The sequence below is a fragment of the Pantherophis guttatus genome, chromosome 1 (genome assembly GCF_059756535.1).
Source record: "Pantherophis guttatus breed Tessera chromosome 1, ASM5975653v1, whole genome shotgun sequence".
Taxonomy (NCBI): Eukaryota; Metazoa; Chordata; class Lepidosauria; order Squamata; family Colubridae; genus Pantherophis; species Pantherophis guttatus.
This window is the reverse complement of record NC_142063.1, coordinates 66,785,459-66,809,530: the sequence shown is the minus strand read 5'-3', so window position 1 is coordinate 66,809,530 and position 24,072 is coordinate 66,785,459. Positions and strand designations below refer to the sequence as shown.

The following is a 24,072-nucleotide window of genomic DNA, read 5'->3' as shown; positions in this document are numbered from 1 at the left end:
TCACCACCACCTGTTCGCCGCCCCCAATCAGTGGCGATAGGTGGTGGCGAATGGGCAATGGCAATTGGCGGCAGTGATTGGCGGCTGTGATCAGTGGCAATCGGTGGCAATGAACGGGTGCCACTGCCTAGAACAGCTGATTGGTGGTATTCTGGAGGCCAATCCAACGGCCAATCAGCTGCTTGGCAGCAAAGGCTCCAGCGTTCCCCAGCGGCAGTGTCGAATGCCGCCACCGCACCAACCCCCCTCCCCCCGCCACAATATTCACTCTATAAGACACACAGACATTTTCATCCACTTTTTGGGGGGAAGGAAGTGCGTCTTATAGTGCAAAAAATACTGTATATGTATTAAAAAGTCATTAGCAATTTGCATTTGACAGTATTCGTATGCATGTGATCACCATTAACATTATCATGTCTCTACAGATATTTAAAGAGGATATTAATCATTTTTAACATTTACACTTAACAATAATCATAACAATAAAAAAAAAGAATGTTGTATTGATCTGTCCCATTAATTCAATTATCCAGTTCACCTTGATGAAATATGATTGCACATTCATTCATATCCTTCTAAATATATCATTTCTGCTTTGAATAGATAATCAAAATGTTCCAAGTTCAAAATTAATGCTTTTGTTTCTTTTGGCAGAAAAATATAATAGACATTATTGCTGTAGATATGTAGCCTTCATTCTTCTCAAGCCTAAATTGCATTTGAAAATTTGCATTTTGGAAATTGACAATGGAACTTTGTTACATTTAATTGGCTGCAAAAAAAGGGGAGAAGATTAATCACTTCATTTATTCATGCCAATTTCTGCTCTAGAGCCAAGTTGGTATAGTGGTTATGGCACCAAGTGAGTTTGATTTTAGGCATAAAGCCAGCTGGGTGACCTTGGGCCAGTCATTCTCTCTTTCAACCCTACTAAGGAAGCAATGACAAAGGACTTCCAAAATCTTGCCAAGAAAGCTGAAGGGACTATGTCCAGGAATCAACACTGATTCAAAGAAAGGACAGAATAGAGCTGGAAGGGACCTTGGAGGTCTTCTAGTCCAGCCCCCTGTTCAAGCAAGAGGTTCCTATACAATTTCAGACTAATGGCTGTCCAGTCTCTTCTTAAAAACCTCTAGTGATGAAGTGCCCACGATTTCTGAAGCCAAGCTATTCCACTGGTTAATTGTTCTCACTGTTAGGAAGTTTCTCCTTAATTCCAGGTTGCTTCTCTCCTTGATTAGTTTCTATCCATTTTTTCTTGTCCTTCCCTCTGGTGATTTGAAGAATAATTTGACCCCCACTTCTTTGTGGCAGCCCCTCAAATATTGGAAGACTGCTATCATGTCATCTTTAGTTGTTCTTTTCTCTAGACTAGACAAACCCAAATCCTGCAATTGTTCTTCATATGTTTTAGTCTCAAAGTCTTTGATCACATGAACACACGCATTTCTGCTCTATTTTATTGGGCACACTGTTATTGGAAAGTAATATATAATATGTAGCTCCATCAAACAACAGAACAGGATTTTCTAGTTTGGGAAAACAGGAACTATTCAGATAATTAGAAAAGTTTCCTTCACATTCTGTAGCAACATTCTAAAACCCATTTGCACCTATGCATTCTCATTTGTTGAAGGAGGATAACAAATAATTATCTTATGGTTTAGTTTAGTTTAGTTTAGTTTAGTTTAGTTTAGTTTAGTTTATTTGTATACCGCCCTACTCCCGAAGGACTCAGGGCGGTGAACAGCCAAGCAATAAAATACATAAATACACAAAATTTAAAAACCAGATAAAATCAAATTAAATCATTTTGGCCCAGACAGATTAAAACACCCCAATAATTTAAAAACAGATTAAAATTTACATATTAAAAGAGGGAGGAGATTAGGCCAAGCCCGCTTGATGGAATAAAAAGGTTATGGTGTGTTGCAATGCAACAAGATAAAGCAAAAAAAAAAAAAAAAAAAGCAAGCAAATAAAAGAAGTATTAAATTACTTCAAAACACATACAAACATAAGTAACACTGAAAAGCAAGCATTTTTGACAGAGATGACATGACTTGGCTACAGTTAAGTCTCCCAAAGTGTAAAAGTCATATTCTCCCTTGATAAATAGGGGCAGGTAACAATAGCACATCATCATCAATGTGATGTTTCAAGACAAGCCTAATTTTTGGTGACTTCGCAGGTATATTTATGTATTTTGGGAAACCTTATTTATGTGATGCACTACTGCTTCTTCTGGGATGGTTTTTTCCCCCAACTTTCCGTGTAACCTACAGCTTTTGTGGTGTGTGTGTGTGCCTGTGCCCCATTCAATCTACCTCACTGAGCTTATTAAAGGTAACTAGATATTACTATCTCTCTCAGCATTAATGGTGTACTACCAATTCTAATGAGAGCCTGTTAATATTCTGCTAGAATATTATAATAAACACTCATATAGCTATCCATGCTTAATAATGAAAACTCACGAAGTAATCAAAAAGATTTTTAAAATCCTCTAATCAAGCATGATAAAAAGTAACACAAGGCTATATAAAAAAGTAATGTATAAGTTAATTAATAATTATAAAACGCCTCCGTCCATAGGTTGGTCCCTATACTAACTTCATTCCCCGAGGCTGTTAAAACAGAACTTTTATTTAGGGCTTTTTCAACTGTAGAGTTGCTTTTACTACAATGGGTTTGATACCTGTGCTTGTCTATTTTTATCTTTATTTAATTTTATAGATCTTCATTTCATTACTGTTTTGTTTTTATTATCATAGTATTGCAATGGTATGGTTCTTTGTATTTTCATTGATTATCACTGAGCGTTGTTATTATTAGTACAGCAGTACAGAAGTGCAATAAATAAATCAGTAAACAAAAATAAAATACACAGCACTAAAAGGGGCATTCTAGCAAGACGACACACATCTGGTAATGATTTACAGAAAGAAATGGAAAGGTCTGAAGATCATAGTATTACAGAAGTAGCTATTAAAGCAAAACTGATCTCAGATTGCTTAGGGAATAAAGATAAAGGTGTTAGTGAAGGACCACCAGTGCATAATCTGCAACATATATGATGGATGCTTCTGGTACATACTTTTCACCTAATAGAAATTACTGGAAAAAATTCTATGTTGCTCAAAATTGAGGGTCATATCACAAAACACACATGCGCACGCACGCGCCCACATACTTTGCCATATTTGTTTGACACCTCAAATATTATACCGACAATGTCGCTCAACATCTAGAGTTAAATGTACACACTTACCTCTCCACAACGCTCTTTTGCTAATACCTCTAGTTTGGATTTTAACAAGTTTATATTTTCATTCGATAAGCCTTTCACATTTTTAAGTTCTATTTCTGGAACACTAGAGGGAAGGAAAAGAAATCACTAGAACAGGAGTTTTACAAGGAATTACCCAAGTTATACCACAGTACCATTATTTCCAACAAATCATGAAAACATGTTATTGGCCTATTTAAAAGACTAGTCAGCCACTTTTTATTGCAAGGTCCTTACCTAAACACAATAGAACATAATTGTAATAAAAGATTATAAAAATGTATTTACACATTTCAAAAGAACCAATTAATTTAAACAGCTATAAGTAATATAAAACATTTAAAAATAATTTTAAATCAAAGAAGTCTAGATTAAAAAGTTTCTAAAGAACCATCGTAAAGTCAGCCATTTCTTGAGTCCTAAAAATATCAAGCAACACTGAGAAAGCAGAGTTGTTGAGGTTTACCAGCAAATATTTTAAAAGTTGCCTCACAGGTTTTTTAAACCAGAAGTCCCAGGCAGTCTCTTATAAACACATACATTCTTACAGACAAGTTGATTCACAAATGTTGAGTTCTGAAAGCCATTAGAGCATCTACCCATATACTACAAAAGGTCTCCTGTTTGTCTATTTGTAACTTTCAACTGGGTGAAATGGTGCATCATACGGCAGCAATTTTTGAAGTAAGGTATCTCAAATAGGCTAACTTTAAAAATGCATCCAGAATCCAAGACCTTTTACTCCTATAACTGAAATTTCAAGGACCTTTACATCAGCTGTATTCCCAAAGTTGTGCCTACTGCGGCGTTGCCCGTTAGCTGCAGTCACGTGACTGTGATTTTCAACTATACTTTCTAGAAACCTGTAGGTTGTGTGATATAAGGAGAAATGTATCGCTGTCCTCTTGCCCATTTCAATTGACGGCTTTGGAATCAGGCCGGAATCTGAAATCTGTTAACGGCAGTAGGTAGTGAGGGATGGATGCCTGCTGGTGAGTAGAGCTGGCTGAGGTGCACAGGTGGTTAATGTATGAAGTTTGTTCCTTCTGAAAGGGAGATGACCCCTGGGGACATACCAGGATGGAGACTGGGGGTACAGTTTTCCTCACAGTCTGTGACTCCCTTTATTCTCCTTCCTCCTCAGAAAAGTGGCAGGCAGTTCTGTGGGTCAGTCAAGGAGGAGGCGGCTTCACAGGGGCTCTACTGAGGATTGTGAGGTGAAGGGAAACAGTGCCAGATTATATATATGTGGAAAGAAAGATAATCCAACAGACCAACGGTGGGTTTAAAAATTTTTTACTACCGGTTCTGTGGGTATGGCTTGGTGGGCGTAGCATGGCTTGGTGGGCGTGGCAGGGAAAGGATACTGTAAAATCTCCATTCCCTCCCCAATCCAGGGGAAGGTTACTGCAAAATCCGCATTTCTTCCCGATCAGCTAGGACTTGGGAGGCAGAGAATAGGCGGGGGCGGGGCCAGTCAGAATTTTTACTACTGGTTCTCCGAACTACTCAAAATTTCCGCTACCAGTTCTCCAGAACTGGTCAGAACCTGCTGAAGCCCACCTCTGCAACAGACCTAGTTTTTAATTAAATCTGGAAATGTACCAATAAAAGTGATACATATCAATATTAGAAGCTTCAAGCATATAAATGGGTTTATACCATTCTGGAGGTCACCAGTTTATGAATAATTGAAGCGAAAACACTTTCTCTGATTTGGGTTGTAGATGACATACCATCTTAACTTGATAAAAGGTACTCTGAGCTACCGATATTGATACACATTGCATGCATACAACAAGACGTTTTCAGGTAGAAAACATCTGGTTTGTCTAAATGTTTTGGATTCAAAACCATCGAGGCCCTGTTTACATGAACAATGAGCAAGGGCAGTAAGAAATGTATTCCAAATTATCTGTGAAGGCACAGAACATTTACCCCAATCCAATCTGCTTCCCATCCCAGTGCATGCTTCACAGGGGTGGGTTCTAAAATTTTTTACTACTGGTTCTGTGGGCGTGACTTATTCTGTGGGTGTGGCTTGATGATCATGTGACAATTCTTTAGGATTTAGCAGAGGTACTGGTCTACCAGGCTTTTAACTGCTTACAAAATGAGTACCTGTCTACTCATTTTATTTTTGGAGGCACTGATCTACCCATTTATTTTTGCAGGCACCGGTCTACTCATTTGTTTTCTTTTACCACTGATCAGCTGTAGGGCGGCCCTTTGAAGCCCCGCGGCAAGAGTTTAAACAGTTTTTTTCCCTCTAGCCGATAGCTGGGACTCAGGAGGCAGCAATAGATTGGGGGTGGGGCCAAATAAAAGGTAAGAATAATGCAGGGGGTGGGGGGTGGGGGTGGGGGGCAGAACCAGTTCGGTGACGTCATATTGTCACCGCTACCGGCTTGGCCGAACCGGGCCAAACCAGGAGGAACCCACCACTGATGCTTCCTCAATTAAATATCCTTTCATTCATTCATATCCATTGTTATGTTATATCCAGATTTTTCAGAAAAACATTTTTTTTTAATTTTTAGAAAAAGTATAAAATAGATTTTTTTTTAAAAAAATTACTCACATATCGGGATAGGTTTGGGGACACTTGACCCATAAATCAACTTTGGCATAGACTTCGTGGTCACCAGTTAATCCCTGAGGTCTCAAGACCAGATTGAGTTCAGGAGGCTCCCGTATCTGCAACATTTAAAAAAAAATTCTGATTGTGCTCAACAAACCCTCAAAGACTTTCTATCTGACCACAAGAGTGGATTCAAAGTTTTTATTTTTCTGGTAAGCGGAATTTGTTCTCAAGGGAAATTGCAAACTAAATATGTGAAAGAGCTTTTAATAAGGAAAGATTGTATCAAGCGTCATATATAAATGTCCTGGGAAAAACCATAGTCTTTGGGGAAGTAATAACCTTGCTAATTATGTTTAAGTAAAACATAATTACTTATTGAAAGTAAGTTGATGGTTTTCTTTTAACATTCACAACACATTCATTCACAAAACAGCAGCAACACTTGGGAAAAGAAAAAAAATATTCCCTTTCATACTTTTTATCCTAATTGCTCATTTTGATAAACAGTCATATTAAGAAATCATTTGATACTCATGTGTCTCAAACTAAATTCAAGAAGGAAAAGAAGGAAAAATGAAATAAGACACACTAGAAAAAAATCATCTTGTTGGGGATAATATTACTCTCCCATTATATTTCTCTATGTTTAGCCCTGGGCTATGTAAAATCTAAAGTTAATTAATCTCAAGTGATTAATACCAGAGAAGAAAGCAGAAGGGGTGGATTTAATTATTTATTTGGTGAAAATCATTAGCTGGACATTGTCATACTATTATTGACAGCTGACTTGCTTAAAAAAAACCCTCTGCCAAATATTTCGCATCACTGTTAAAGCAATACGTATTAGGACATTACCCACAATTTCTTATGCTATTTTTAAAAAAAAAAAAAATTCAGAAAGTAACACTGGGGTTGTATAATTTTTATACCTGTGATTGCCAGAATACAAAATATATTTTCATCCCTTTATCTTAAATAATTGATCCATGGAGATGACATTTCATTAACATCTACTTTTTCCAGGGAGGTTCATATAGATTATATGGGGGAAGCAGTAGTGAAATCCAATTTTTTTTACTACCAGTTGTGTGGGCGTGGGTTGGTGGGCATGGTGGGTGTGGCTTGGTGGGCATGGCAAGAGGATACTGCAAAATCTCCATTCCCACTCCATTCCAGGGAAAGGATACTGCAAAATCTCCATCCCCTCCCCACTCTGGGGGCAGCCAGAGGTGGTATTTGCCAGTTCTCCGAACTACTCAAAATTTCCGCTACCCGTTCTCCAGAACCTGTCAAAACCTGCTGGATTTTACCCCTGGGGGGGAAGTTTTATCCCTCTAGTTTTATCCCCTTAAAACTAAAGTAGGCTGGGCTAAAGTGTTAAATGGGGTTTTGAGTTTAACCTACAAAACTATGAGTTTTTTCTCTCATTTTTAGCCAAGAATATGAAAGGGTAAAGTAAGTAAGTAGCAGGTTGGGTGTACATGTTCAGTCTTTTGTTACTACTTGCAACAGCAGGACTTGTAATTAACAATTAGTAACAGATGTGTATATGATAAACACATATTTTTAGGTATCCACGGAAATATATAATTGAGAAATTCTATAGTATATAGGGTCTTCATTTTTTCTCTGGTTGTGAATGAATCCTGACTGAATTTCAAGCAGACAATCTTAGGAAAGGACAGGTGAAAACAAGGACCGGGGGGGAGTCAGGCAAACAAAAACAAAACTTCAGTCTCAAAAAAGGAACTTCTAGCCACCTTTAAATCCGTTTAATGCATACATCAATAAATCTACATCTACACGAGCTTCTGCTTGGATTCCCAATTTGCAAACTCTGGACATCATCTGCATAACACCGACAAACAGGAAACCCGGCCAGCCTTTTCGTATTACCTTCCACGGCCGGCCAAGACGCAGGTCTTGAAAGTCCCGCCCGTAGATGGACTCCAGCACCTGCAGCTCGTTCTCTTGGCGAAGCTGGTAGCTCTCCGGTTGCTCCGAGGTCACTTCGGCCGTCTCGGCTCGGGGCTGCAAGACCCCGCTCGAATGAGCCATCTCGGCGCCAGCTATCAAAGCCCGGCGGGCAGAAGGCCGGGCCCTTGCCTAGTCGCCACGGTGGTGGGCGGGACCGCGCCGCTCTTCCGCCTCGCTTGCAGGCCCCGCCGAAGGCCGGTGCTGCCCCTTGCGACGGCGGGGAAGCAGGAACCCAGAGTGGAGTTGGCGCTGCTTTGCTGATGAAGCTGTGTCCGTGGCTTTCTACCCAAGATGTCCCTCCCCTCTCAGTGGCTCTTTATGTATATATAGGAGGGGATTATCTCACCCCCTATGTAAAGTCAATTTTGCCTCCCCAGCTCTGTAAGGTATTTGTGGCTGAGGAAGGGCAGCCTCACCTACCTCAATCTTCTATGACAGTCTATATTATCTCTTTTTTTAAAATTTATTTTTTTAAAATTTGATTTATATGCTGCCCTTCTCCGGAGACTCAGGGTGGCTTACAATGCGTTAAGCAATAGCCTTCATACTTTTTTGTATATTTATACAAAGTCAGCTTATTGCCCCCACAAACTGGGTCCTCAATTTACCTACCTTAGAAAGGATGGAAGGCTGAGTCAACCTTGAGCCTGGGGAGATTCGAACTAGCAGTAATTGCAGGCAGCTGAATGATAATAACAGGCTATTAGTCTGCTGCGCCACCAGGTTCCTTAACTTAATCTCTTTAACTTAATCCTCCCTACAGAGGCTGCCTGGCCTGGGCTTTCTAGATGTTCTACTTCCTAAACGAAGTTCAAGCTGTTTTCTAGTTTGAGTGGTTTGGTTGTGGAGAGCAGGTGCGACGCTTGTGGATTTCATGAAGCCAATTTGGGTCCCACCAAGCATTTTTCCTCCATTTGCTTTCTCTGTGGCAGCTGCTGGCCTCAATTAGCAGCTTCGGTTCCCAGTTGTAGGCGCCTGCCTTCTGGGATGTGTCTTGGCAAGCAGAAGAGAGACTGAGAACTCATTAAGCCAAAATGAAACCTATCCACGATGATTTTCTAAACCACCATTGCGTGAACCCAGACCATGTATAGTCATGCAAGCTGGGGATTGTGTGCTGTGTGAAGATTTAAGCATGCAAACTATGCTTGTTGTCTGAACATTCCTTTTGTTTGCATACATGCAAGGTGTATCAATGGCTCAGAGTACCTTTTATCAAGTTAAGATGGGATGTCATCTACAATTCAAATTAGAGGTGGTTTTTGCTTCAATTATTTATAGACTATGTAGTTACACAGATTTTTGAAGCTACTAATATTGATGTGTATTATTTTTATTGCTTCTTGACTGCGTTATTCTATTTTAACAGAACTCCAAAATACATCCTTATCTTTAAATACAGGAACTGCACCTATTCTCATTGAAGTGATTCAGAAAATGAAAGACTTTGAAACAGCAATAACAATAGCAATAGCACTTTGACTTATATACTGCCCCATAATGCTTTTCAGAACTACAGAAATGGGGTTTTGATGTTTATTTGCAATTTCCCTATGTTTGCCAGATTTAGTTACTTTTTCCATATCTCATAACTTAAATATTTTAATACTTTGCTTTGGCCAAAGACTATGAAATTAAAATTGCTTTCAATGTTAAAAACATCTAGACAATAAAATGCATTATAAAACATATATTACTATAATAAAACAGATAACATAAAAGCAGTAGGAGACAAATTGTTGCAGCTATTGAGGAACATGGATGAACTGTTTTGTTGGCAACTCTTTCTCTCTCCTTTTGGTGCCCTTTTATCAGCGTTGCCTAGACAAGTCTGCAGTTTTTTTGGAAAGATTTCGGAAGTGGTTGTCATTGCCTGTTTCCTAGGGATGAGAGAGAATGGTCGGCCTAATGTCATCTAGTTGGCATCATGCCTAAGGCAGGACCAGAACTCGCAGTCTTCCAATTTCTAGCCTGGTGCGTTAACTCAGTGGTCCCCAACCTTTCTGGTGTAGTATCCTGTCGCATGGATGGGTGGGAGAGGGGATGGTTCTGTGTATCGGGCATGTGTGCCTGTGCACAGCTCCATTTGTGCAAGTGGCAGCACAGACACCTGCCACTCACACGAATGGAGCTGCATGCAAATGGAGTTGCATGCAAATGGAGCTGCATGCAAATGGAGCGTTGCATGCAAGTACCCACCCCCATGTGAATTAAGCTGCACATACATGCTTGCCCGCCATTTGCATGGCCTGGTTCCAAATGGACTGAAGCCGAGGGTTGGGACTCATGCTTTAACCAATAAAATTTTTCTACCTTATTAGTTTTAACACCCTGTCTACAAATAACAAAAAAATCTTCTTTGAAAAATCCTAGAGCACAGGGGAACTACCAGAGGATTGGAAAAGAGCTGATGTGGTTCCCATCTTCAAAAAAGGGTGAAAAAACAGACCAAGGAAACTACAGACCAATCAGCCTAACATCAATACCCAGAAAGATACTGGAAAAGATAGTAAACAGATCTGTCACAATCTAGAAACGAGTAAATTAATAACTAGAAGTCAGCACGGGTTTGTTAAAAACAGATCATGCCAAACCAATTTTTTTATTCTTCAACATAGTGACTAAATTAGTAGACCAGGGAAATACTGTGGACATAATATACTTAGATTTCAGCAAGGCATTCAACATAGACCACAACCTATATCTTGATAACCTAGAAAAAAGTGGGATAGCATCACCATGTGTCCCCCCCCCCGGTGCCCCATTTTGGCCCATAGGGTGCTGCAGGAGGCATCCGTCCCATCTCCTCCCCACCAGCCAGTCCGCGGAGGAGAACTAAAATGCTGATCCGGCCCTCAAAGAAATCCAGTTTGACACTCCTGCCCTAGATGATAGGCTCAAGGTCCAGATGGATCTTGACAGACTTGAACACTGGGCCCTATTTAACAAAATGAAATTCAATATATAGAAAAATAAAGTCTTACAGTTAGTCACGAAAAAGCAAAAGTACACATATAGACTGGGTGAAACCATAGCAGTAACTGTGAGAGGGATCTTGGAGTCTTAGTGGACAACCAATGAGCTAACTGTGTGCAGTAGCAGCCAAAAAACCCAATGCAATCCAATCCTAAATTGTATTAACAGAGGGATACAATCAAGATCAAGTGAGGTACTAATACCACTCTGTAAAGCCTTAGTAAGATCACACCTAGAATACTGCATCCAGTTTTGATCACCACACTATAAAAAAGATGAGACTCTAGAAAGAGCAACCAAGATGATTAGGGGATTGCAGGCTAAAACATACAATGAATTGTTGCAGGAACTGGGCATAGCTAGTCTAGTGAAGAGAAGGACCAGGGGAGACATGATAGCATGATAGTGTTCCAATATTTGAGGGGCTGCCACAGAGAGGAGTGGTCAAGCTATTTTCCAAAGCACCTGAAGGCCAGACAAGGAATAGTGGATGAAAACTGATCAAGGAGAGATTCAACCTAGAAATTAGGAGAAATTTTCTGACAGAGCAATCAGCCAATGGAACAGCTTGCCTTCAGAAGTTGTGGGAGCTTCATCACTGGAAGCTTTCAAAAAGAGACTGGACTGCCATTTGTCAGAAATGGTGTAAGATCTCCTGCTTGGGCAGAGGATTGATCTAGATGACCTATAAGGTCCCTTCCAACTCTATTAATCTGTTAAATCTGTTAAACAGGGTGAACAAGAATTTGTCTCAGAGATTAAGAAAGTTGCTAATAGGACTATCAAAAGCTTGTATGGATATCTACAATATTTACAGTCAAACCTAAATTCTCTAGACATTTATTTATTGTACTTCAGATAAAACAGATAACATTTTAGTTCAGACTTTATCCCCAAACAATGCACCAACTCCATTGTTTCTGAAGAACTGTTGATAATTGACAAAATGTATGTGATTTGTGCAATTATGTATAGAACCTGAAGTTATATTATTTGTATTAATTAGTTTTGATATTACATTATTTGAATATTCGACCAGTATTCAATGAATGCAAATCAAGCTCATCCATGCAAGATAGCAACTTTATTAAAAGAATATCTTGCAAGCTGATATATTGTTGCCCAGATCCCACCAACTCAAAAAGTTTACTCACTATACTGAAAGACTTTCTAGGTGCCAATTGTTTTGGAAGTAGGTGAAGAAGGCAACAAGGACCCTCCAGGATAGTCAATTAAAGTGAAAATAAAGGAGCTAAAATGATTGGGATGAAACTAAAATAAAGGAATTATGGAAGAAGCGCAGATTTAACCTTAAGCTATAGAAGAAGAAAGGCAGGTACAACAATCAACTTTGGAGTGGTCAATGAAGAAGTGATAGATAGCTTCCGCCTTAGAGGTCAACCGTCAACAGTAAAGGAATCTATATATATACACTGCTCAAAAAAATAAAGGGAACACAAGCAGAAGACATCCGAGATCTGAATGAATGAAATAACCTTATTAAATACTTTGTTTGTTACATACAGTAGTTTTGTGTTCCCTTTAGTTGTTTGAGCAGTGTATAAACTACTGTATGTAAAGAACAAAGTATTTAATAAGGCTATTTCATTCATTCAGATCTTGGATGTCTTCTGCTTGTGTTCCCTTTATTTTTTTTGAGCAGCATATATAAGCGAAAACCACTCACGCATTAATCACGAAATCTCCAGAACCGTAAAGCCTACAAACTTGAAATTTGCCACATATGTTCCTCTTGGCTTCTAGGTGCTCACTAAGAAAGGATTTTTCAAACTGACCATCAGAGCATTAGTATTTCCTATATTATTATAACACGCTCTGATGCTAATTAGTTAATAATAACTTTATTGTCATTGTATGTGTATACACAGTATACCATAAAACGAAATTCACTTAACACCCAAAGACTAGGTCCAACACACATAACAATCCACAAACACACTCCCACCCACCACAATTCCCCACCCCTAAAACCATTCAAACATCCACACAACAGACCAAGTAATGCTGTCCAACAGCTTACTGATGGTGGCCCTTTAAATCATGGTTGAGTGCAATTATAGCTCTGGGATAAAAACTATTCAGAAAACATGTGGTCCGAGTTTTAATTGTTCTGTATCTTCTGCCAGAAGGCAACAGTCCAAAAAGATTGTAAGCAGGATGGGAAGAGTCTCTGAGAATGTTATGCAATTTTCTCAAACAGTGAGATTCGAAGATGTCATCCAGGGTTGGTAGTTGGAGTCCGATGATATTCTGGGCAGTTTTAATGATTCTCTGTAGAGCTTTTTTGTCTGCTACAGAGCTGCTCCCATACCTTGCAAGAATGCCATATGTCAGGACACTCTCAATGGTGCTGTGATAGGACAGAAGTAGATGCTGAGATAGATTTACAGCCTCTTCTGTGCCTTTTTCACAAGCATGTTAATATTCATAGTTAGAACAGTTAGACATTCTACTCCCCCTCCCAACTTGAAAATAACTCTGGAGAGAATGGGATAGCATAGGACAGGCTTCTGTGGGGCAAGCCTCATGGGGAGAAGGGGCTAGAAAGCCTGAGGGAGAGAAGGGGATAGGATAGGAGACGTTTCTGTGGGGCAAGGCTGAGGGAGAGAAGGGGAGAGGAGAGGATCTACGGGACCAGCCTGAGGGAGCGAAGGGGAGTGGAGAGGATCTATGGGGCGAGTGTGAGGGAGAGATGGGGGTAGGATAAAAGAGGCTTCTGTGGAGCCAGCCTGAGGGAGATGACAGGAGAGGCTTCTGTGGGGCCAGCTTGAGGAAGAGAAGGGGAGAGGAGAGGAGAGGATCTATGGGGCAAGCCAGAGGGAGAGAAGGGGATTGGCTTCTGTGGGGCTAGCCTGCGGGAGAGAAGGAGAGAGGAGAGGCCGATCATAACTACTCATTAATTTTCAAACTCTAAGTGTCGATTTATCAAGCCCGATCACATAGTTTCGTAGCGGAGCATGGGTATTCAGCTAGTAAGCAATAAAAAAAACCCGCCACAGACTAGTACTTGGTTGACTAGCATCAAAGGACTTGAGAAAAATATTCAGATTCTGTGATTGTCTACACCTACAAAAATCAGAATTGTGCAAGCTGCAATATTCTCTGTGACATTTTGGGAAAGTGAAAGTTGGACTCCGAGGGAGCATACTTACATTTAGTGTTATAGGATGTTTAGCAAATTGTCCATTTTTCTGAGGTAAATGGACAGGGTGATTTCTCCAATCAATTTTTTTCTCTCTACTTTTCTTGTTATGCTAAGTATAAAAGGGAACTCCAATTTCTTTTCTGAGTTCCTCCTTTGAAGAGAGACCCTATTTAGTGAAGTGCTTCAATAAATTGTATAAATGATCTTCCAACTTATTGGAGAGAGTGTGCAGAGTCAGCAGAATCTAGGGCCAATTTGGCCTTTACTAATATTTTGCATATAAGCTTTAAAAGAAATTTGCAAATGTTTGGATATTCATTGAGAGTCAATGGCACCTACATTTAATAAATAACTTAATAGACAAAATCCTTTTAAAAGAGGTATTTTATGTGTGTATTACAAGTGGGAAGTCAAAAAAATTAAACTATTCCAAGGCTTGCTCAATTGCAAAGTTCTTTGTCAATTAAAACTTCAGTAGGTTAAACTTTTATCTCCTCTATTATACACAAATACAACCACTTTCTGCAGTGCAATAGTGTTCAACTTCCACCTCCCCAACGTGGTTTTATTCAGTCCTTAAATTGACAGTCCAAAAAGCAAAATGGCTGCCACCTCTCAAAAAAAAAAAAAAAAAAATCAGAGCCCACCCCGCTGAGGGTCACGTGTCCTGTGATTCTTTCTTTCTAGGAAAACAGAAAACTGCCTGCAGTCAACGCGGAAAGCGAACAAAGTGGTTCCACAAAACCTTTGAACAGTTGCTGATGCCAATCTGTAAAGTGAGAGGCAGAAGCGTCAAGCTCTTCAAATGCGATTGCCCGAGAACAATCAAGCTTGATTTAAAGCCTCGCTGATCGGAATCCACCCGAGGTTGGCAGAAAACTTGAAACGGCTTCTGCCTTAGGAAAAAAGATAGGGAAGGAAGGCTAATGCCTCTCCAAGATGTGCGAGCTTCTGTCCTGAGCTTCGCCGTGCCAGAAAGAACACCCCCCCCCCAAAAAAGCATTGTCAAGTGCCCCACTTGGAGGCACGCCGGTTGCGCGTACTAGAGGGAAACGAGCAGATGGCTAGGCTTTGTTTTGCGCTTTTGGCGGAGCAGAAGCGCTGAAAGGGGACGGGCGCGCAGTGGCATTGAAGCGAGGGAGGGTGGTGGTGGTGGGGGGAAGCAAGAAATATGGGACAACGAAGTGCCAGATGCAGTCAGCTTTCCCCCCGCCCCCTCTCCCGTTTTGCCATGATGTGTGCCCCTCTTTGGAATGAGATGCAGACCTGAAACGTCAGACGGCTTCTCCAGGGTCCAGACATTTAAGTGGAAACACAATGGAAAAACGGCTGCGCTTAGAAAAGCAGGTGCTAACTGCGTGCTTTGTGCGGCGAAGAGCGCTGGGGCTTCGTGCGGAGGTAACTGTTAAGTAAGAGGGAGGCAGAAAGACACCCCGCCATGGGCTACAATGCAAGCTGGGCTTCAGCCAACGCGAGCGAGCGCGGTCTCTTTCAGGCTGTCAAAAGCTCCCTGAACGCATCCAGTGCTCAGATCGTGGGAATCAACCGAAGCGCCCACGCGGTCGGGACGTCAGAATACGAGACATACAGGGAAGAACAAATCTATCGACATTTTACTACCGTTATGCAGGTTGTCATCTTAATAGGTTCTCTGCTAGGTAAGTAAACACAGTTGCAGGGTGCGGTTTTTTTCCTCTCCTCTTAAGTGGTCTTGTGTTATACAGGACTTCACTGTTCCAAGGGGCTGTGGTCTACAGGAGGTAACACACTTAGAAGGATGTACGATCACCACCGTTCAATATTATGCTGCTTCCTAGATGACAATATGCTGTGTTTTGGCGGTCAGAAATTGCTATCTTCTGCACAGCTGGCCTATTTCCAATAAAGGCAAAGGAAATTACCTAGCTGAACTCCATGCAGGATTGTAACCTTAAAAAAAAAAGGAAGTCTAGATACTTTGTACTTTTGTGGAGGGGGTGAGAGATAAGAGCTTGCCCATATTCATTTAGAAAGCTTTATAAAGAAGTCTAGTTTCCTATAGGAGTTCCCTATCAATGCACTACTTCTGCTCCTTGTTTACATTCTATGCATCTGCAACACTAGAAAAGTTTTCTAGTGGCAGGCCAGTTGCATAATGATGATCCTCTGCAGCATCCCATATTATAATGATCCCTTGTTTTAGACAGGGAAATCACTATCTTCAATTAGTTCTCTCCTTGGTTGAAACCAACTCTATTGATTATGCGTTCAGGATTACTACCTTTCTGCAGAAATGATCAATGTGCATTTTTCTATTTGTGTGAATTATATACAAGTCCCTGGAAAATCTATATGAGGTTGTAAGCTATAATTCCCAGTCCAATCTTGTATGCAGAGATGTGGGATGAAAATCTGAAGAATTCTGTGGTGTTCAGGTTTGGATGTTACTTAACTTTTATGTTTATTTATTAGAAAGTAAACATAATGAAAACATCTCAGCCATTCATCTTACTATGAATTGAGGTACTAATTAAAAGAAAAATATTTGAGGATTTTATGAATTTCTAACAGAAAACATAAACAAAAAGAAAGGTTGTGAGTTCCACTTTTTTCAATTGGATATAGTAAAGTTTGATATCTTAATATATAACTTTTAAAATATGGTTATTTGATACTAAAATTACTACACCAAGTTTAGTGAGAATCACTACTTATTGATTAGTTGATTGTTGTCTTAGATAACAAATGGTTTGATCATTTAACATCACAGAGGCTATTAGTACAAACAGTTCTTTTGTCAAAGTCCTTTCTGAGTAGTAATTCCTTTTAATACTGTTTAATTTTTAAACTAAATGGCTAGGCGTATTTAGACAAAGAATTCCCCACCTGTATACTTTTTGGAGATACCTGGAATTTACAGCTAAACCCGTTTTCTAGGCATCTCTGAAGCTCAGGCAACTGCAGTTGTAATTATCTCTTCATATCCAGTGCTTCCTTATTAGATTAAAAGATTGTTGGTTCTAGTGTTTTGGAAGTATATTTGTGAATCCTAGAGTTCCTAGTTATATTACTATATTAATTTATTTTTATTTGTCTGTGGTTTTTTTAATCTATTAGATATGTTTATCTAATAGATTATCTATGTTTGTCACACTCTGGGTCCTATATAGTGTCATCTCTGTTTCCAAGAAAGGTTCCTGCTTTGTGATGCTTCCAGATTTATTTTGCTTGTTGTACTTTTACATATCCTTTTCCTCCTATGGCTGGTATTCTTTGTAATCTGCTCTGAACTGAACCCAAGTTAATTTTACATAAGGTTCACTGGCATTTTATAAATGATAACTGCTCAGCATTATTCCTTGATGCATAAGATAATAATAATAAACTTTATTGTCATTGTATATAGGTATAGGAGTATAATAAAATAATTCAGTTTGCAACCATGATAGAAATAAATTTGCAAACTGTAATGTGGACTAACTTTGCTGATGAACATATAACCCCGTAATGAATCTCTCAGTCATCCAAGTCACGGTTCTCCCAAAGGTGCTTTTTCAAAAGGCACCTGGACTTTGTTTTTCATTGAAGACATTTTATTTTTCATCCAAGAAGCTTATTCAGTTTTGACACATAGGATGTTATGCATAAAAATATCTTTGTAATGCCATGTATTCTTCCAAAGGTGCTTTTCCAAAAGGCAACTGGACTTCCTTGTTTTTTCTTTCTTTCTTTGAAAACATTTCACTTCTCCTCCAAGAAGCTTCTTCAATTCTGCTGCCTTTTGGAAAAGCACATTTGGGACAACCATGGCCTGGATGATTGAGAATTTCCATAGACATCCATGTATTCTTTAGTACTGTCTGAAGTAAGACAAAATTTGTTGTGCTTTTAACTAGATTTCCTATCTTTAATCTCAAGTATAGACAATGTTTGTTAAGTATATGATAGATGATAATTGGGTCATCTGAGGCCTGTGTGTTATCACCTCTCAGGAGGGCATTCGTGTTTAAGACCTCACTACAATACCTACACCAAATGTATTAAACAATGGCTGAAAATGAATTTTGGGGAATTAAATCCAAGTATCATACACACTACAGTCTCTTCCAGGTAAACAATTTTTCATTGATACACGTAACAGAAACAGAATCAAAGAACTAAAATAGTTTCCTTTAGAACGAGCATTCTAAAGCATTAATAATTTATAAAGACTTGAGCTGGAGCAAATTAATAATTAAGTACAAAATACAAAATGAAGAATAAAATGCAAATAAAATGAAATCCATATTAGAAACTAAAGGGTAAAATGTAAATCAAATTGTTGCAGAATAGAAACATAGAGTGACATTTATGGTACAAACAGTAATTGTGTATACAGAGGACCCATCCTTCTAAGACTGTAAGCCATTTTGAGGCTGGATATGTAAAATCCATTCTGCAGTTCCACATGAATGACTGTGAGCCTTGTTCATTGAGCTTTTGTATCATTTTGTCCAGTTGGTGTCTCCCCTACTCTCCACTAAGAAACTTGACACTGTGAATTGATTTTAAGTTATATAAAGAATTATTGACTTATTTACATTGCAGCCAGGAGTGAAATGCTACTGATTCGCACTGGTTCGGGTGGTAGTGGCGGCAGCACAAAGCTCGGCCCACCTGCCTGGATGTTATTACTTCCTGGTTTTAACGTGCGTGCATGCACAGTGCTTGCCAAACGCACGCTGTGTACAGGTGCAGTACATGCCAAACGCACACGCACGCATGCACAGTGCACACCAAATGCATGCTGCGCATGCACACATCCACAGTACGAGCCAAATGCACTCTGCACGCAGAAAAAGGAGGCTTGGAAAGGTAAGTAGAACAGCAAGGAGGGGAAACAGCTGTGCCGCTCAATTTAGATTCACTAGAAAGCAGGATTTCCTGCTTTCTAGCGATTTTAAATTGCGTGTTACAGCTGATCATTGGAAATATCGGTTCAGACCAACCGGTAGCTTTTTATCACTACCAGTTCGCCTGAATCAGTGCGAACTGGTAGGATTTCACCACTGGTTTATATGTTTGGGTATAGCATGTGATGTGAAGCTTATTGCTAATCTTGTTCAAGAAAGACAGAAAGCAAATTCTGATCAGGTTAGGTCTCTATATCCTATAGAGAAACTGTTAAGGAAGAGTTAGGAAGGAAAAGAAATTCAGAGCATTCTTTTATCAAATCAGAGTTTGAAGCCCAGGCCAGGATTAAACAATCTTTTTGAGGGCGAGGGTAGATCTTCTACTGCCCTACCCATTCTTTGCTGATAGTAAGATTGGTATAGGTTAAAAAAAATGTTTTATGCTGAGTATTGAAAATATGTTTCTGCTGTGTGTGTGTGCATTATATAGATTGCAATGTGTCTAGAGAAGCATGCACTGCATGTTTGCAGCCCTCCTGGGCTCTGAGTTTTATTTGCAAACTAGCTGTTTTAAGCATCTTTAATGCTTAGCATATCTATTTTGCATCATTTTTGGATAAGAATTGACTCACCCAAAATTGGTCATTTCCCACAATTTACAGATTGAAAAAATTATCCCAAGGGCCACAGCGACTAAAGAAAGTAAGCCAGTGGTGGGATTCAGCCAGTTCGCACCTCTTCGGGAGAACCGGTTGTTAACTTTCTGAGCAGTTTGGGAAACTGGTTGTTGGAAAAAATCATTAGGGCAGAGAACCGGTTGTTAAATTACTTGAATCCCACCACTGAAGTAAGCCATGTGGAAGCAGCTGAGTTTTTGACAAAAGCAATGTGCTCAGAGTCAAACAGAAAGAAGAAAATAACAATTTAAATTTAAATTAGTGAAAAGAGTTCTGCAGAATTTTAGGTTGGTTGATTACCTTGAGATCCATTTAACCAAAAATAGACTGCAGAGAGAAAATGGAAAGTGACGTCACAGGGAATAATAATAGTGTTCAAATGAACATAAAGAGACAATAATGATTCTGGATGCAATTAGTTTTTCCATCTTGTATTATGCAGTTACTGGCAGGGTAGAAACTGGCAGTCACTGACAGATGCTGGCACTTTTTTTTGCCAATAATGCCTTTTCATTAAATCAGCCAATGATTTGATGAAGGTACGTGGACAATCATGGTCCTGTCTATGAAATATCTACTGACTTTCATTCTCAGGTTATACAAGTTGTTGCTGAAAGCCTTCAGATCCTTTTGTGCACTTCCTAGAATAAAAAAGAAGATTCAAGCTAAGACATCTGAATATTGCCAAGGATATATCCGTGATACATATATTATCTATCTATCTATCTATCTATCTATCTATCTATCTATCTATCTATCTATCTATATCTCAGTGGTCAGGAATTCAGCATGGTTGGGTTCTCCCATAAGAGGTTTCTAGGAGATAAAGCAACTGTAGAACATAATATGTGAAATATCCCTTTTTAAACCTTAAAATCTCTACATCTAGAACAAAAGTCTCTTATTTTAAGTTCAGCCATATGTTTTTTATGGTCATGGTTAGAAAGTTGCATATATATATATATATATATATATATATATATATATATATATATATATATATTCTTTTCTTTTCATAGGCCTTTATGTGTATTTCTCTTTAGCCAGGTTCTTCCTATGTAAACCAAGATTTTTATGCAGCCCTAGTTCAGTGAAATCACAATCCACTAGTTTCTAGGCTTTTTTCAGGCAGCCAGCAAGCACCCTGCTGCTCATTGTCTCCTTAGTCTCCTTAGTGTCCCAATGGGCAGCAGGGTGCTTGCTGGCTGCCTGAAAAAAGCTAGAAACTAGTGGATTGTGATTTCACTGAACTAGGGCTGCATAAAAATCTTGGTTTACGTAGGAAGAACCTGGCTAAAGAGAAATACCTACCTACCTACCTACCTACCTATCTATCTATCTATCTATCTATCTATCTATCTATCTATCTATTTATCTATCTATATACACATACAAACACATACATACATTCATTCATACATACATATTCATGCATTAGTATATAAAAAGAACCCCCCCAAAAGGTACTCTTCCAAAATAGAGAACTAAACAAAAACACATTGTAATATATAGACTTTAATCACAATCAATTTTAATCATTCCTGATAAAAAAGACACTTCATATGCAGAAAGCAAATATATTTCAGCCATTCATTTGAAATGAATACATATATGGTAATACTTTTTAAAAATATACCCATATACTTTACCCATGTATAAACCCATCTGCAGATAAGAAGACCCTTGCATTTTTAACCAAAGTAACAGGAAAATGCTTCACCTGTGGATAAGCAATTGTGAAAATTAAAACATGAAAAATTTGAAGGTCAGTAGTAATAGACTGGTGTGAAATATTAATAAAGTACTGATATTAGCAGACAAATTACAAAAGAAAGGTTTACTTACAATTTCCAGACTGGATTGTCCTTGAATTTAGAATCTACAATTACATCCCCAAAAGCAATCTAGGATACTTCCTACTCTGATGTTATCAGTAATTTTGTTCAGTCTGTGGAGCATTATTTTTGTTATCCTCATTAATCAAAACAATGACATCTTATATTTCTACTGTAAATGATGAGTTGCCTAAAATCACATTCCCTATAGCTAAAACCACAAACAATATTTTAGAAGAAAAATAAGTGACTAGAAAGTTAGAAAGTTTCACAAAATAGCAAGCCTGTTTTCTCAGAATTTGTTTTATATTCCATGTAAATACAAATGCAATGAAGTCATTTAAGATTAGATTATTTTAATTAAAACTTTTGGTGTTTCAGTTATACTATGATGATGATACAGTGTAACCGGGTAGCAAATGAGTACTTTTATTTCGATCAATTTATTTTATTAAGGTTTGGTTTTTGCTGCAGACTTATTTTTCTATTCTTAAGAGCGCATCCATTTGATATTAAACAGGTTATCATGTTAGGCAATGCAAGGAATATTGAAATATCATCAATAACATTGCAAATGAAGGGAAATATATGTGTCCCAGGATAATGTTGCAGGCTCCAATCTGAGTCAGTTACTGGGACCAGAGGTTTGTTCTTCCAAGCTTTTGGACTCGTGCTGGAGCCCATCCTAAAACTGGAGACAGAGAAGTTCCTTGAGGATGGACTCCAGCATGAGTATGAAAGCTTGCAAGAACTAATTTCTGGTTCTAGTGTCTGACTCAGATTGGATCCTGCATCAATAACATTATTCTACCAAAAGTAAAAAAACAATTATGATAGCATGAAAATGCAAGGTTGTTTTGTGTTATTTGTATTCTTCTTAGTTCTTGACAAGAAATTGTTCAATCATAACACAGAAACATAAAACACATTTCTAAAAGGAAGCATTGAGGATTTCAAGGCACTAATTCCACAGTGAAAAATGAAATTCAATGGAAAACTACTGTAACCAGCAAGTGTTACAAAAAAAAAAAAGCTGTATCCAATTTTGCAGATAAAATATTACCAGTATGAATAGCACTTACAAACAGTATAGTTTCAATCCTTCATGAATTTGATGAAGATAACTGCTATTGGCACATCATATGGAAGTGAATTCTATACTGTGCATTGTAAAAAGAAACCGTTCCTTTTATGTGATCTAAATTGCCCTCTGTTTTATATCAGTCTGCAGCCTGAAGCCAACAGAACATTTTCAGTACTAAATCACAACTCTTGTAGCATTTGTAAAACTATTGTACTTTGTGGACTTCAATTCAACTTCAAGAGTCCATCTCTGACAAAAAATCAATGTCTTGTACTGATAAGCAACAACTGTTACTGGTTTACAAATGGTATTCTTATACCAAGTGCAGTGTAAAGTTGGTCAGCTTTCCAGTTTGATCCCAGTAGACAAAAGAGTAAAGCAAGTGTGCATCTTTTGACAACATCTGATAAATTCATGCATACAAGAACTTGCTGCTACCTTTACCATATTTACTTTACATAGACAATGCTATTACTTTGTCACAGACTCTAGTCTAGAAGTCTTAGGGTCTTGGTTCAATATCATAGGGACCACAATTTTTATTATAACCCCTTAAAACTATTATTTTTCTCCAACCAGTCTAAAACTATTAACTAGTATAGAGATAGCTAACTTATTCATTGAGAAATTGGATGTTTTAAACAACCAGGAATAGTTTTCAATAATCCAGAAAGAAAAGTAATGAAATAAATTGTATTTCTTTCTTAGCCCAAAGATTGTGGTGCTGAGAATAAGATTTTGCCAGAGAGGAGGGAATTAGGTTCCAGTTGCAGCTAAATAAATTTGTTGCAAAAACAGTAGCTTAGTTCTTTTACTGAGTGTAACTAGATTCTTTTCCAACTTTGGTGCATATGACAAACTGCTATTTTTTTAAGAGCCCTCTTTATGATATCCAAATGCATATCCAGTGAGGCATTAAACTAAGAAACTGGCTTCCCAGAATAAAAGCCAAAGTCTGGCAAGCAATATTCATGGTCTGGCTGAGGATCAATTTGGTGACCGTGGGATTGCTTCCACTAATAGCAGTGGGCTGTCATAGATCAAAGCCAGTGTTTTTCAACTTCGGCAACTTTAAGATGTGTGGACTTCAACTTTCAGAATTCTCCAGCCAGCCTGAGAACTAAAGAAAATATTTTCTTTTCCCTTTTGCTTTATGAATTGGGATTAATTCTTGTTCCCCCAGTGCAAGTTTCCTAATCTAGGTTGTCTCCCTCATGATATCCAAGATATGAAATACAATACCCTCTTTCCCCCCAAATAAGACATCCCCTGATAATAAGCCCAATCAGGCTTTTGAGTGCATGGCAATAAGGCTAAGCGCTTATTTCAGGGTTCAGAAAAATATAAGACAAGGTCTTATTTTCAGGGAAAAACGGTATGTGTATGTATTCAGTATCTTAACTTTTCCTTACAGGATAAACTTGGTTTGTGACAATTGGTGGCTTAAATAAAGAAAACTCTACAGCAAAAGAATAGTCTTTCTTTGATTGCTGAAGCTATTTCACCTCATCATGTATTTAAGTGTATTTGTTTGTTTTAAAGAGAAGTGTTAATCAGACTTTTCCCGGCATCATGTTTGGGTTATCTGATTGAAGTTTCACACAAATGCA

General features: G+C 38.6%; 2 protein-coding genes across 7 annotated transcripts in view; one reads left to right on the top strand and one right to left on the bottom strand.

The window, feature by feature from the left end:
* The window catches only part of EIF2AK4 (eukaryotic translation initiation factor 2 alpha kinase 4), a 42,504-nt gene extending 34,298 nt beyond the window's left edge, over positions 1–8,206 (bottom strand). For all 6 annotated transcript variants that reach the window (XR_015729302.1, XR_015729304.1, XR_015729296.1 and 3 more), the window contains exons 1-3: positions 7,773–8,206; positions 5,874–5,989; positions 3,275–3,377 (exon numbers count right to left, since the gene is read on the bottom strand). Coding sequence is in view for 2 of the 6 variants with exons in the window: in XM_034417884.3 (XP_034273775.2) it covers positions 3,275–3,377; positions 5,874–5,989; positions 7,773–7,934 (381 nt within the window). In the remaining 4 variants the exon portion in view is untranslated. The remainder of the gene's footprint in view (positions 1–3,274; positions 3,378–5,873; positions 5,990–7,772) is intronic.
* Positions 8,207–13,337: 5,131 nt separating this feature from the next.
* Positions 13,338–24,072, top strand: part of GPR176 (G protein-coupled receptor 176) — a 29,565-nt gene continuing 18,830 nt past the window's right edge. Inside the window, exon 1 of the mRNA XM_034417887.3 lies at positions 13,338–15,653. Within this exon, the coding sequence (XP_034273778.2) occupies positions 15,434–15,653 (220 nt within the window). The 5' untranslated portion in view covers positions 13,338–15,433. The remainder of the gene's footprint in view (positions 15,654–24,072) is intronic.